Source organism: Pollachius pollachius (genome assembly GCF_949987615.1).
Source record: "Pollachius pollachius genome assembly, chromosome: 4".
In the NCBI taxonomy this organism is placed as follows: domain Eukaryota; kingdom Metazoa; phylum Chordata; class Actinopteri; order Gadiformes; family Gadidae; genus Pollachius; species Pollachius pollachius.
This window is the reverse complement of record NC_136937.1, coordinates 13,571,261-13,586,599: the sequence shown is the minus strand read 5'-3', so window position 1 is coordinate 13,586,599 and position 15,339 is coordinate 13,571,261. Positions and strand designations below refer to the sequence as shown.

The following is a 15,339-nucleotide window of genomic DNA, read 5'->3' as shown; positions in this document are numbered from 1 at the left end:
GCAAGCAGTCTCTGCGTCTCACTGGACAACACAAACGCGAGCGCGCCAGCCAATTGAATGAAGCTAAGTTATTTTCCCATTTACCTTTTCACATAAGTCTTTTCCACCGACAGCGAACCCATTCGGGTTCGCAGAAAGTGTTGAAAACTTAAACAGAAAAAGGAAGTCAGTGCCCACAAAATTCTCTTCGTCCCGAGGTCAACCCGAGAGAGAATATTGATCCTCCCAATAAAAATTAATTACGTCCTCGGGACGACGGGACGCCGTTAATTTTAATGCCTGGCGGCGGGACGTCCTGTGCTACGGCTACGCCTTCCTTGGGCCTGCCTCTTGCTACTCTCACTAGCTGGCTGCTACTGGGCTTGTGCGAGTGGAGCCTAAGGCTAAACGGTCCGGGGAGAACTCCAACTACAAGTTTTAATTTCCGCACCGCAAAACAAGCCTTTACATTCGCCATTTTAACGCTATGTACGCAACATTTACGGACTGCGGCCCACCTCTGTAACCACCCAGAAGTGCCTGTACCATGACGGTTTGGTACAAATACGTGTATCGACAGATCCTTTTGGATGCAGGACTTGTTTTGAGGTACCTTGTTATTCACAGAGAAACACACCGAACTAGCCTGGATCCTACACATTTGAAATGTGAACTGCAAATCAGGACTGTATAGAAGCAATGATTAATGGATCACCAATACATTTCAATGTATTGGTGCGCCAATGTCTGTGCAAGTCTAAATCAGGAAGGCAAGAGTACCTTTATTCAGTTCAAGAAATTTTCTTTTGGTTGTAGTTTCCCCAGTATGACTTCTTATGTCACCAACAATTACAACAGGAGTCACCACCCTTTACCTCGTCAAACTGAGGCTGTTCTTACGATTAATAATGGCGCGATTGATTTAGGGAATTATGTAATTCTTTCTGTGTATATATCAGATCACCACACGCATCCCACGCGCGGGGGGGGAGGAACTGTCACACCAAAATTGTACCGGGGGCGTAAATTGTACCGCCTACGTAATCCGCGTTCGAAACATTACGTCATTGTTCGACGCGATTGTCCGTTGCCAGGCAGGTTTCAAAAAACATTCGTGCTCATGTTGCCAAAGACGAAATAACATAATACAGATAACACTTGTTTTTACTTTATATTTGTATTGTATTGAATTTACAATACAATACAATAATTTATTGTATTGAGTGTATCATAGTCTAGCTAGCTTATGTTAATACACTCAGTTTACTAGCTAAATGCGATTAAACAATCGCATTTAATAATTTAATCAATTAAATACAATACAAATATAAAGTTAGCAACGCTAATAAATGTCATTTGTAAAATAAGTGTTATCTGTTTAATGTTATTTTGTCTTGTGACGATTAATGAATGAGCGTGAATGTTCGCCGATGTTCATGAACCTTCCTACATCATCGTTCGACGCGATCGTCCGCTGCCAGGCAACGCTGGACGCGATCGTCCGTTGCCAGGCAGGGGTCCCCTGGGAGTATCGTGTCTGACAAAGACAAACTCTGTAGCCTGGAGGTAACCAGGGATCAGGGCAGGCTGTGTTCAGTGGGCACGGGCACAAATGCCCCCGCGGTGTCCAGGTGGGCAGAACGTTGAGACTTTACAAATCAAGGGCGGGGGAGGATTCAAGATCCTTCTTGGGCATGGTCCTGATCTCCAGCATGACCCACAGGTGCCGGTCGCACCAGCCCTTGCCCTTGATGCTGGCTCTCAGGGCAGGCTCCATCAAGCGGTGGAAGCACTCACACATTTTCCTGAGGGTCTTAGGTAGTAGTGAGATGAAGCCTGATCCCGAGGCTCTGGCCTATCTCACCCCAGATTGTGGAGGTGAATTACGGGCCGCGGTCGGATGAGATGTCAGACGGCACGCCGAACGGGTAACCCAAACCCTGATGAAGGCCCGAGCTACATCCACAACTACATCCGATACCACCACGGTAAAAAGGTAGGTGAACCCACAGGAGGGGGGAAGATCTAAACAACACTCAAGCACCTCAAAAACTCCCAACAGCGCCCTGATGGGGACAAAACGACAGTAAAAGTTTGTCCCCAAAAAATTCCTGGAGCAACCTGACTGTCTGGGTCCTAGGGGAGTCAACCATAGCAGCCACCTTTGATAGTAAAGGAACCACAACTTCCTTAATGATGTGACGCCTAGGGAAATCAATGGAAAACCATCCAAATGGACATTTTGCTTGGTTCAAGATAAGACCATGATGGTCGAGGCAGGCGAAAAGGGTCTGCAGGTAGAACAGGGGCTCTTCTTTTTAGACGCTGGAAATGAGGATGTTATCGAAAAAGATGAACGGAAATTGGAGATCCCGCAGAACGGAGTCAATTAGACGCTGGAAAGCTTTGGCAGCGTTTTATGCCTGAAAGGCAGAGGATGCCATCCACCAATAATCTATATGTCCACAGGAAATCAGCCCCTATCAGGGGTTTAGCTACTTCCGCCATGGCAAAATTCCAGGTGAAATGCCATCCTTGGAAGCAGAGCATTGTGCACTTCAGGCTGTCGTGTTCTTGAAGAAAGTAGTTCAAACCGGATTGCTTTTAACTCACTTTATTTGTTAAAGTATTTCGGTATGGAAACTATGAAGTGAAAAGGAGGGGAATTGTAATTAACACATGTGTGGAGCGACAAACAGCAGACCTTTGTATCTATCTAGTAGCTCAGGGCTGCCATATGTTTCTGACCTCTTCTAACTCCTGGCTCTGTGTTTGTATCGAGTAGGCGTGGCCTATGTGACGTAATAGCTCCGGCTTCCTCATATGTGTTAAAGATGCTGCCTTCTGTGGCTGGAGTAGTTATTACAGCTTGTATGTTTGATCCTGCTCCCTCGTGGCTGTGTGTAGTAATAACAGCTTAAATGTTTGATCCTGCTCCCATGTGGCTATGTGGGGGTAATGCAGCTTATGTGCTTAATTTACGTAACAAGGCACACTTTGCTTCAGTCAGTCCGAACGTGGCCAGTAGATGAGCCTAGAATAGTATTTTGCCTTGTCCGCTGTGATGAGGGCTCCGGAATCATCCCCAAAGTTCACCAATGTGTGTCTCAACAATCACCTTTTATATCTTCCAACTGGGGCTGTTCTTAAAGAAGCCACGGTTAATAATGGTGCTAACGGTTTAGGGAATTATGTCTGTGTGTGCACACCACAATAATATATTGTGTGTCATAAATATCGAAATGTGTTGAAGGTCCGTTTTTTATTCACGTTAATAAATTAATCATTGAAACAACCAACAAAAAAAGACTTTGTAATAATATTTTATTGAACTTACAATTTGGGTTGATCATTTATGACATGTCTTTCAAAATGTACAATGATGCAATACAATTTATTCAGCTGCTTCCTTTCCCTGGGGAAGAGAAAAAAAGTAAATCATCAAACCAACCTTATATTTTTGTTGCATTGAATAGCTTTCTAAGTTAATGAGCTTATATAGTGGTGAACTTACCTTGCCACCATCACGGGTCTTAGACCTCAGCTTGTTGACCTGAGTCTCAGCGATGTCAGCACGTTCCTCAGCCTCCTCCAGCTCATGTTGAACCTTCCTGCACTTGGAAAGGTAAGAGTTGGCCTGCTCCTCCTGTATGAACATTCATATTTTGTTTATATTAAAAGTACCGAAATTGATGCAATAACACAATTTTGTTATGTTGTTTCTACTTACCGCTTCCTCAGCCTGCCTCTTGTAAGCCTTCACCTTCATCTGCAGCTTATCGACAAGATCCTGGAGTCTGGCACCATTCTTCTTATCCTCTTCAGTCTAAAGTGATGAAAATTGTTGTGCCTCAAAACTTAAGTATAAAACTTTTTGATATTGATTATTTTTTAATATTATTTTCAACATAAACCGGCATACCTGGTAGGTGAGTTCCTTCACCCTCCTCTCATATTTGCGGACACCCTTAACAGCATCTACTCCACGTCTCTGTTCACCCTCAACCTCTGTTTCCAGCTCACGCACCTTAAGAAATCAAATATATTCAATAAATATACTTTACTTTTAATGAACTGGAACTGTATGGATATCCTTTTGTGACATTATCTTACTCTGGACTCCAGTTTCTGGAGCTGCTTCTTGCCACCCTTCATGGCCAGGTTCTCAGCCTCATCCAGGCGGTGCTGCAGGTCTTTCACTGTGACCTCCAGGTTCTTCTTCATCCTCTCCAGGTGAGAACTAGTATCCTGCTCTTTCTTCAGCTCCTCAGCCATCATGGCAGCCTAATATTAAATATAGCCTATTAATCAAGGGTTCAAGCATGTCCAATTCAATAAAGTAACAAATAATAGCCAACCTACATCAGTGATGGCCTTCTTGGCCTTCTCTTCAGCATTCCTGGCTTCCTGGACGATGTCGTCCACCTCACCCTGGACTTGGACCAAGTCAGTCTCAATCTTCTTCTTTGTATTCAGAAGACTTGTATTCTGAAATAAATTAACATTTTTGCAAGCAGTAATAATAATGTTGTTTATGTAATGTTTTTGAAAATTTGGGAGCATTTCTTGGAAGAATACGTTTATTTGTTTACCTGAGAGTGCAGAAGTCCAACGCGCTCACTGGCATCAATGAGCTCTTGCTCAGCCACTTTGCGGCCTCTCTCTGTCTGTTCCAGAGCTGCCCTCAGCTCCTCAATTTCAGCCACCATGAGACCGTTCCTACGGTCTACCATGGCAGCCTGTTCCTTCAGGTCCTCACCTCCTCTGACAGCATCATCAAGATGCAGTTGGGCATCCTAATATTCACATGAAAATAGAAGTGAAAAGACCACAACAAAATATAAAAGCAACTATATTTTAAATGTGCATACATTTCTTCTTACTTCTGTTTCATACCTTCAATTGTCCCTGGACATTCCTCAGCTGCTTCTGGGCCTCAGCAGCTTGGCGGTTAGCATGACTCAGCTGGATCTCCATCTCATTCAGGTCTCCCTCCATCTTCTTCTTGATTCTCAGAGCATCATTTCTGCTTCTGACCTCAGAGTCCAGTGTGCTCTGCATGGAGTCAGTGATCCTCAGGCTGTTCCTCTTGATCTGCTCCATCTCCTCATCCTTCTCAGCCAGCTTCCTGTCAACCTCACCCTTAATCTGGTTGAGCTCCAGTTGGACACGCAGGATCTTGGATTCCTCATGCTCCAGAGTACCCTAAATGATATAACAATGTTAGAATGTTTAATTGAAAGGACAAATTCAATTTCTGAATTAAAAAATGATAGCTGCATGGTTTTTATTTTTTGTGAACCCTTATCACCTCAGCTTCCTCTAGAGCTGTCTGGATCTCACACCTCTCTGTCTCCACCTGCTTCTTTGATTTCTCCAGCTCATGGATGCTCTTTCCAGTCTCACCAATTTGTTCAGTCAGGTCGGAAATCTCCTCTGTTTAGAGGTTTACGTATTGATATTGTTATATATTCCATTAAAACAAATGATGTAGTCATCTGGAAAACTTCAATTCCAAAATAGAGTTTAACTCACGTTGGAGGTTCTTGTTTTCACGCTTCAGGGTCTCCAGCTGATCCAGAGCTTCTTCATAGGAGTTCTTCATCTTGAAAAGCTCAGTGCTGAGAGAACGAGCCTCTTTCTGAGTTCCCTCAAGCTCTGCCTGGCCCTCCTCATATTTCTGCTTCCAGTCAGCCAAAACCTGCACAATATTATTAATAAAGTGGTACATATTTAGCATTTGAACATGAATCATAGGATAGAAATATTTAAACAGTCATCTTAATGAATGACAACACACCTTGTCAAAGTTCCTCTGCTTCTTGTCAAGGTTGGCAGCCAGTCCATTGGCCCTCTCCACATCAATCATGAGATCCTCCACCTCACCCTGGAGTCTCTGTTTGGTCTTCTCCAGAGAGGCACACTTTGAGTTCACAGCCTCAATCTGTTCCTCAGCCTCCTGAAGGCGCTGGGCAAGCTTTTTCCTGTTAAAGTTTAACATGGTTTAATTTGTGACATTCATCAAATATAGTGTAAACTTTAGCAAAAGTATTAAATATTATACTCACTTGGACTCCTCAAGCTCCTCTGTGCGCTGGATAGCATCAGTTTCATACTTGGTCCTCCACTGAGCCACCTCACCGTTGGCCTTGGACATTCCACGCTGCAGCTCAGCCTTGGCCTCCTGCTCCTCCTCAAACTGCTCCCTCAGAAGGTCACAGTCATGGCGGGCTGATTGCACACCATGTGCAAGAGCATTCTTGGCCTGCAAAAGGTGATGTCTTGTTTAATTAACACATTTAAACATACAAAAATGTAGAACCTGCAATGACATAATGTAACCATGAAATTAATTGATTAAAAATGATGGTTTACCTTTACTTCCTCCTCATTTAGCCTCTTCAGCTCCTCAATCTGCTGAGTAAAGGCCTGCTTGCCTCTGGTAAGCTGGGAGACGAGACCCTCTTTCTCCTCAAGCTGACGACCAAACTCACCTAGGAAAATGCATAAATTGTTATCTATAAAATGAAGCAATACCACAGTTATTCCCTTTATAATTGAATAAGGTTAGGGAAGGTATGTGTTTGTTTTATTTATCGTTATTGTAACGAGGGTGTTCAAATATAGAGGGTCGTTTTGAGGGAATTGTGTATACTAACCATTCTCTGTCAAAAGCCTTGCTCTCTGAGTACTGATGTCATTTATCTGGCGACTGTTCTCATCACTCTTGGCCTTGATTTCACTCAGCTGGTCCTCCAGGGTACGGCACATCTTCTCCAGATTTCCCTGGTCATATGTTTTACTTGTTAGCACAAGTGGTTTCTTATACAGATTATATAGTATTAATTATTATATGGTACTTTTAATTTGAAAGATATTTCACCTTGGCCTTAGCAACTGCTTCCATGTTGCTTGAGAGGTCATCAATCTCCATCTTGTACTCGCTCTTCTCCTTCTCAAGCTTCTGCTTGACACGCTGGAGGTTGTCAATCTGCTCTCCCAGCTCTGCTACACTGTCAGCCTGCTTCTTACGCAGAGCAGCAGCAGTGGCTTCATGCTGCAGGGTGGACTCCTCAAGGTCACGACGTAGCTTCTGGAACTCAGCCTCACGCTTCTTGTTCATCTCAATCTGAGCAGCAGTGGCTCCACCAGCCTCCTCAAGCCTCTCACTGATCTCTTCAAGTTCTCTGGAGAGATCAGCTCTCTGTTTCTCAACCTTGGCACGTGCAGCACGCTCAGCCTCAATCTCTTCCTCCAGCTCTTCTATACGTGCCTGATAAGTAAGGAATACATAATATTTTGTGAAAATGTACTACTAATTATGGAACATTGATGTGGGATTGTCATTTCAATTATCTTACTTGAAGCTCCTTGATCTTCTTCTGAAGCTGAGCACCCAGGGACTGCTCATCCTCAATCTTGCTAAGTAGCTGGCTGGTCTCAAAGTCCTTCCTGATGTTGAAACAATACAAAATAACTTAATAAGATACTCTTCGTATGAATCTTTCTAATAAAAAGCAGGATTTTGTTTGTTTGATCACATTACTTTTTGATTTTCTCATCAGATTGTTGTTTGTCGTTCTCAAGATCCATTATGGATTCCTGAGCCAATTTCAGGTCACCCTCAAGCTTACGCTTGGCGCGCTCAAGGTCCATACGGAGCTTTTTCTCTTGCTCCAGAGACCCTTCAAGCTGCAATTAAAGAATAGATTTGAATTGATTGCAATTCAGAAAATGTTACATGTTTTTCTAATGTCATGAAAAATGGAACCTCACATCATCCACTTGCTGTTCAAGCTTGGTCTTAGCCTTGGTTAGAGTGTTGACTTTGTCTTCCTCTGCCTGCAGGTCATCAAGAGTTTGCTGGTGTGCCTCTTGGAGGGCTTTCTTCTCCTTTGACAGCTTAGCAATGCTCTCATCTTGAGAGGCCATCTCCTCAGTCAGGTTCTTCACCTAAACATAACAAAATAACTTGTCATACTTGCAAATTGGTAACATGGTAGCTCCTTTGTTAATTTTTAGTTTCACGCTCTGACTATCTCTGACAAACCTTGTTTTCAGTTGCATGTTTCTCCTTTTCCACTTTGGCCAGCGTGAGTTCTAGGTCATCGATGTCCTTCTTGAGCTCAGAGCATTCATCCTCAAGTTTTCTCTTCTTGGCAGTCAGCTCAGCATTCATTTCCTCTTCATCCTCGAGTCTCTCAGTTGTCTCCTTGAGTCTGGCCTCCAGCTGGATCTTACTCTTGATGAGTCCCTCACACCTCTCTTCGGCATCATTCAGATTATCTCCTTCCTGTTTAAAATGTGTTGTCATGTCAGTCATATCACATGTCATATCACATGTACCTAATTGTTTGTACATAAATACTTTTACTTACAGAGGCCACTTGCAGTGCAAGATCATTCTTCTCCTGCAGTAGAGAAACCATCTTCTCCTCCAGTTCCTTCTTCTTGGCCAGGGCAGTAGACAGGTCTGTCTTCATCTTCTCATAGTTCTCCTTCATTGCAGAGAGCTCCTTCTCAGTTTCAGCACTCTTCAGAAGAGGTTTGATCTTGTAGTACACCTTCATCCATGGCCAGGTTTTGACATTCATGAAGGAGCGGATGTTGTACTGAATAGTGTAAACAGCTTCCCTGTGGCGAAAAAGTCAGTCCATTTAATAAAAAATTATTAGCTGTACAAAATAGCATATCTTCTTTTGTATCAATGTTTTGAAACATACCTTGTAGCTGTCATATTCACATACTCCTTCCTCATGAGGTAAGCACGACAGAGAGCCTGAATCATTCCGACCAAAGATGCCAGCTTCTCATCTCGCAACTCCTCAAGAGTACCGAGAAGACCAGCTTTGAAGAACACCTTAAGGTAAGAAAAACATCTAGTCAGAGAGTAACCTTCAATAGAGTAAAAATACACTTTTTGACAACAATAAACAGACCTTGGTGTGTCCGAATTTGTACTCGTCGTGAGGTACATCAATTGACCCAAGTAGCTTCTCAGAGGCCTTCTTGTTGTCAATGAACTGTCCCTCCGGAATGACACTTGCATTCAGTACTTTGTATCTGTAGGGGTGCAATGTTAAGTGTTTAAAAGAAAGGTGTATATAAACAAGTTTGAAATGTATAAATTAAGTTCTTGTATAATTGGGACAATATAATTGTTCTGTCAAAGAGCTAATACCTCTGCTTGAAGTCAGCATAGAGGATTCTGCTGGGGAAGCCCTTTCTGCAGATTCTGATGCCTTCCAGCACACCGTTACACCTCAGCTGGTGGATAACCAGGTGGTTCTCCATCATTCCTGTGAAATGTTATATATTTCAGACATTTAAAATAACATTCATTTTTCTATATTCTACTAAAACACCAACCTGTAATGTAGAAAGTATTTAGGTATTACCTGGAACTTTTGACTCATTGGGAATGAGACAACGCACAAAGTGAGGATGGGTGCTCCTCAAATTGGTCATCAGCTTGCCTAAATTATCCTGTTCATGTGAGATATATATTTTAATTTAAGGCAACTACAAATAAATGAATTTCACTCATCAACTTCAGTTTTCTCAAAATGCTTACCCTGAACTGTGAAGACACGGTCTGCATGGAACCACCCTTCTTTTTGCCACCTTTTTTGGCGCCACCGCTAGCCTCTAGAATATCACGTGAAAATGAAATGAGAGTTACAATACCATAGTAAAGTTGAAATATACAAAGTCTTAATACTTGAGATCTCAAACCGATATTGTACCTTCAGCAGAAACAGCTGGATACAGGACAGGCAGCAGTTTGTTTGAGGACTTCTGGTACAGCTGAATGACAGAATCGTTCAGGGGATCCTTGTTCTTGTCTAGCCAGCCTGCAACGCTGTAGCCAACAGTACCAGCATAGTGCACCATGGCGAAGTCGGCGTCAGCCTTGCCCTTCCCCGGCTTGGGCTTCTCAAATGCTTTGTTTTTGCCAAGATGCTGCTCATATAGCTTGTTCTTGAAGGAAGTGTCTGAGGCTTTTGGGAACATGCACTCCTCTTCAAGGATGGAGAAGATGCCCATTGGCTATGTAGAAAGAAATATTAGGAAACATTACAATAAGATAGTTTTCAATTATACTTAGAATTGTGATATTTAGTTATACAAGTTATGTTTACCTTCTCAATAAGCTCAATGCAGGCAGCCAAGTCCATGCCGAAGTCAATGAACTCCCAGATAATACCCTCCTTCTTGTACTCCTCTTGCTCCAGGACGAACATGTGGTGGTTGAAGAACTGTTGCAGTTTCTCATTGGTGAAGTTGATGCACAGCTGCTCCATACTGTTGTACTGATAGATAACTTTAGTTTAGAAAATGTTCATCAACTGAGATGCTTCTTTTAGCTGGGGAAATTATTATTATTATAAGAAATGCAATCTTACATCAAAGATCTCAAAACCAGCAATATCCAGCACACCAATATAGGATGATCTTGCTTGCTTGGTGTCCAGCATCTGGTTGATACGGATGACCATCCACAAGAACATCCTCTCATAGATAGACTTGCCCAGAGCACTCACTGAATTGTATACCTAGAGCAGAGTGGAAGATTAGATATACATACAAATTACTGCTATTTCATTAACGTTTTGATAATTATTCCATGGAATTTTCATACCTGAGGTACTGTCTGTCCCTTAGTGACAAACTCATTTCCGACCTTCACTCTGGGGTAGCACAGACCCTTGAGCATGTCAGCAGAGTTGAGACCAAGCAGGTAGGAAACTTTGTCAGCCTCTAAATTGTTTATATGAAAGAAAGTATTAAGAAAGATTTGTAGAAATTACTGAATTTCTAAATATATGTACATATAGTGAATACAGCTATTTACAGCCAAGCTTGACTTGGTTCCAGTTGTTGTTTACAAAAATCAATCAAATCAACTCACCCTCTGTGCCATCAGGTTCAGCCTGCTCCTCACGCTGCTTCTGCTTGAACTTCATGTTACCATGGTGAAGCACAGCACCAGTAAACTTGTAGATGGCCATCTTCTCGTCATTATTGAAACCCAAAATATCAATAGCAGTCTGTAGGAAACGAAAAGTGAATTCAAAGATTAATTGAAGAGTCTGGAAAACGTCAGAGCAGGATATTATATCACAGAGCGATATAATATCCTTGCCCTCTAACTTGGTTAGAAAATTACAGAGCTTTCTGCAATCTGACCGCTGCCGTAAGCGCACTGAGTTCGGCCTGCAACCATTCTGAGTAGAGACCGTAGGCTGTAACATGAAATTAAAGCACTCCAATTTTCAAATCGGCCAAAAATTCCCAAGCACTTTATTGGTCCCAGTTAGTCCCTTTCTGTTAAAAATGCTATGTAAGGTAGTTGTAAACATTGACTCACATCAGTAGCATCCAGCTCCTCTTTGTCATCAATGCTGGCAACAGTGATCTGACCTTGACTGCACATGGGGAAGTCGTAGGGGTTGGTCGTGATGAGGGTCATTTCTTGAGAAAAAAATTAAATAAAAATATGGTTATTTTAAAGACTTAAATTTGTACTTGAGGGACAATAATCAAAACCTTGTATTGTTTTTTGTATTTCAAAATCCAGTATGAAACATTAGTTAAAGGTAACCCTGTATAACGTTACATCTTACTGTACTTATTTCTCACTACTAAACCATCTTACCAATGATCTCAGGTTTGTGGTTGGTCATCATCTGGTAGAAGATGTGATAGCCTCTCTCATCAGGAAGCTGGAATGTCACTCTGGACTTCTCCAGCAGATCTTTAAGTTTTTAATTTAATAAAGTAAAGTTTTGATTCACATAAATAAATCAAAACCTATTCCATCCATTATGTGAGTAAATCATTGGTAATTTGGTACTAGTAATTTTGTACTTACAAGTCTCAATATCAGCACTGGCCAGTTTACCAGTTGCACCAAAATGGATTCTGATGAATTTACCCTGTTTAGAAAGCCTCATTTCAGTTTTTATCAAAGATCAAGTATGTCATTGCATTTGTTTGACATGCTAAGTTTGTACTCACGAAACGAGATGAGTTGTCATTTCTCACAGTCTTGGCATTACCGTAGGCCTCCAGCAGGGGATTGGCTGCAATAATCTGGTCCTCCAGTGACCCCTATGATTTAAGTTCCAGTATTGATCTTCAGTTCTCAGGGCGTCCCTACATCTCTGGTGTGTTTCATGTCATCTATGATAATAATTCTTCATAAAGTGTACTGATTTTAAGCATACCTGAATCTTGGAAGCTTGTTCCTTCTTCTTGTCAGTAGCCACTGAGATGGTTGCAAAGTACTGGATGACACGCTTGGTGTTCACAGTCTTTCCAGCACCGGATTCTCCACTGGGTATGAAAAGAAGGTAGTTAAGGGTCTTTGACATGGTCCGATTCTTTGACAGATTTTTGTTGGATAAGATTTTTGTTTTAATGTTAAATCAATCAACTAATCATCAAGAACAGAGATAAACTTACGTGATCAAGACAGACTGATTCTGTCTATCTGCAATATTAATAAATGAAAGTATTACATTAATTCAAAAATTTCAACCGAACATCATTTCATTTATGTATACTACATTTGCTTATCCATACCAGTGAGCATGTTCTGGATGGCATTGTCAGAGACAGAGAAGATGTGGGGTGGAGCCTCCATACGCTTCTTGCCTCTGTAGGCATTGACAACCTCCTGATCGTACACTGGGAGCCACTTGTAGGGGTTTACAGTGGCACAGAACAGCCCAGAGTAGGTCTGAAGGAAATCATTCATAGGTGATCATTAATATGATCTGTGATATTGTTAAGTAATAATTATCTTCATTTAGTAGGTGAAATAACTTACGTAGATCATCCATGCTGCATAACGCTCTTTGAGGTTATACAACACAGAGGCTTCATTGAGATGAGTCATCATGGCCATGTCCTCAATCTTGTCGTACTTGGGAGGGTTCATGGGTGTGACATCATCGTCCTTGACTGTTCTCTCCTAAAAAAGGCACACCATTTTTTGTTTTGCTTCATTTTTTACCTTGAATCATGTTAAACCATTTTCTTCATGGCAATAAATTAAGAGCAGCCTACCTCTTCTGTAGCCAACACTTTAACGGTGGTTTTGCCACCCTCCTTCTTAATGATGGTACACTTGACGTACAGCTCCTTAGCATCAGCCACATATGCAGCACTCTTGGCATCAAAGGGCGCGTTCTGGGCCTCAATCCTCTCCTTCTCTGGTTTACGTAGGTAAATCGCAGCCTTGCCGTAATAGGCCATCTCCGCGTCCGTACTCATGGTGGCAGCTTACTGTGATACAAAGATTGAAAATGTTTTAATGTATCTAATATGATATTGTCCTCAGACTGTTAATCATAGATACCGGTATGGCTGAGATGAAATAACTCTTACCTTGCTTTCTTCCAATGAGAAATCTTCAAGTTTCAAGCCCTGAAATTGAGAGACACGATCTTTTAGCAGTTTAACTGATACTATTCCAGCACTTACTTCAATACAAATTAACATGACACATGAAAGAATATTAATAGGAAACACGATTATAATAGTTTGGCTTGCTTTGCATCAATTCTAATTGAACAGTTTCAATTGAAAATCCAACTATCCATCAAAGTTTTGAATGAATGAGAGCTTTTGCCTCACTCTGACTTACCACCAGTTGTTTCTCCCTCAACTGCCCTGCAAGCTGTTCATCCCTCTCAGCGTCCTATTATATAGCAGACCACTTGGTAAGACCACACTCAATATGGGCATGAGGCGCAAACCCTCTAATAGATTTAGTTTGCATTTGCTTTGTGCTCTGTACAAACTATTGGGCTGATTTGCAATTATCAAATGACCACATGAGATGAAGAACAATTCATACAATTATAGTGATTGTGCGATGTAAGATCATTGTGATCTATATACAAAATGTAGATATTTAAACTGTTTGATGTATGCAGTTCATTGTGAAAGATACAACAACATGTAGATTTACTTACTTTGTTTTACATTTTTTATTCATTCACATTACTCTTCGATGTAACCTATTTATATATTTTACCTTTGTTGAATATACTTCAACACTAAGAATTAAAAAAAAAAGTAGAAGTCAAAATCTATAAATATGACATTGTACAGGTTTCCACTAATAAGCCCATAATAGGATGCTTACAACACACTAGACTATGTGCTTGCATTTCTTGCTTGAAACCTGATCTTTTATTATGGGTGTTGTGTTGCAGCATGTAAATAGGATTTTTGAGATTCCCATCACTATATGTGTTTTTATCAATTTTGTCAACCGCATTGGTTTGAAGTAAAATTGAGGATGTAGGTGGAAATTCATTTTAGATTCTATTATTAAAAAATATTTTTTTATTTTATTTATGAACACATATACCTAAATGTTCAAAAAATCCTGTTAAAAAACAAACTCATAACAAGTGATCAGAAACAAAAAGGATCAATAATGTGAATGTTATGGTATGAATTATAGTTGTTTGTAGTTCACAAGGGGTCACAAAAGTTCTATATGTTTTCTTATCTTTTCTGGTATTCTGACACAATGTCTTTGATGCCAAAATGGCCTTTATGTTTATTCTATATTCTATCAGTCTATATCTATTTCATTAAACTATTAAAAAATGTGTTTTAAATGTCCAACGGAATATGTGGTATTTTGAGATAGAGCAGGAACGAATCAAGGTATGTAAAACCCATCCCTTGTAAAAAAAATTGTTAAGATTTTGCAGTTCAAAATGTGTAGTATTCTTTTAGTATATGATTCATCATGTAAATCAATAAAACAATTGTAACACATCAATTGAAACAAACTTTGCAGGCAACCCTTTATTTTTATCACTCCTCCCATCATCAAATTAATTTAATGTAAGCAATTGTTTTCAGTCCTAATTTAAATAATTTTGAATCCTTAGTAGGCATAATTTCTTTCAATGAAGTGCCAAAATATGTTTTTTTTTATTTTTGCATCTCTTTATTTCCATTAATGTGCTGTTAAATATATATTCCTATTCCCAGAACTAGGAGTTTATAGGGAACAGGGGAAGCATGTTGTTTTTAAGTCTCACTTTTCTCTGAAATAATTTGATTTTTAATAATTCAATTGCAGGAATCGGCTAATAAGAACGCATTTGATTTGATAAAAAAATGCTTTTGAGCAAAAAGCTAAGGAAATACAAAAAACTCATAGAAAGGATAATGTAAAATAAATAATATTTAGAGCAGAGGCAGTGTTTTTAAATTGTACATTATTTTTTGTATCAAGACAATATATTGTAACACAAAGTGTAACAACCACTACTATTTTGATATCAATCGTCTTCTGAATTTGTTCAGTCGTTTGATCTAGCCGTT

At 40.5% G+C, this 15,339-nt stretch overlaps 1 protein-coding gene across 2 annotated transcripts; it reads right to left on the bottom strand.

Moving 5' to 3' along the window:
- Positions 1 to 3,373: 3,373 nt before the first annotated feature.
- Positions 3,374 to 13,260, bottom strand: LOC307075208 (myosin heavy chain, fast skeletal muscle-like; the record flags this gene model as incomplete). 2 transcript variants are annotated; one of them, XM_079735717.1, is made up of 39 exons in its annotated part: positions 3,374 to 3,394; positions 3,494 to 3,625; positions 3,710 to 3,805; positions 3,902 to 4,006; positions 4,093 to 4,263; positions 4,342 to 4,467; positions 4,572 to 4,775; positions 4,876 to 5,184; positions 5,291 to 5,415; positions 5,515 to 5,680; positions 5,780 to 5,963; positions 6,048 to 6,244; positions 6,355 to 6,473; positions 6,639 to 6,765; positions 6,863 to 7,252; positions 7,341 to 7,431; positions 7,526 to 7,671; positions 7,756 to 7,932; positions 8,030 to 8,272; positions 8,358 to 8,613; positions 8,703 to 8,839; positions 8,919 to 9,042; positions 9,161 to 9,278; positions 9,378 to 9,465; positions 9,554 to 9,627; positions 9,726 to 10,029; positions 10,122 to 10,292; positions 10,386 to 10,535; positions 10,622 to 10,740; positions 10,892 to 11,030; positions 11,351 to 11,454; positions 11,639 to 11,737; positions 11,855 to 11,918; positions 12,001 to 12,093; positions 12,210 to 12,318; positions 12,448 to 12,475; positions 12,568 to 12,724; positions 12,815 to 12,958; positions 13,054 to 13,260. In XM_079735717.1, 39 exons carry the CDS (start codon positions 13,258 to 13,260, stop codon positions 3,374 to 3,376), a joined length of 5,814 nt encoding a protein of 1,937 aa, XP_079591843.1. The 2 variants fall into 2 exon arrangements, with proteins under 2 accessions (XP_079591843.1, XP_079591844.1); XM_079735718.1 differs by having other exon boundaries at positions 12,815 to 12,955.
- Between the last annotated feature and the right edge of the window lie 2,079 nt (positions 13,261 to 15,339).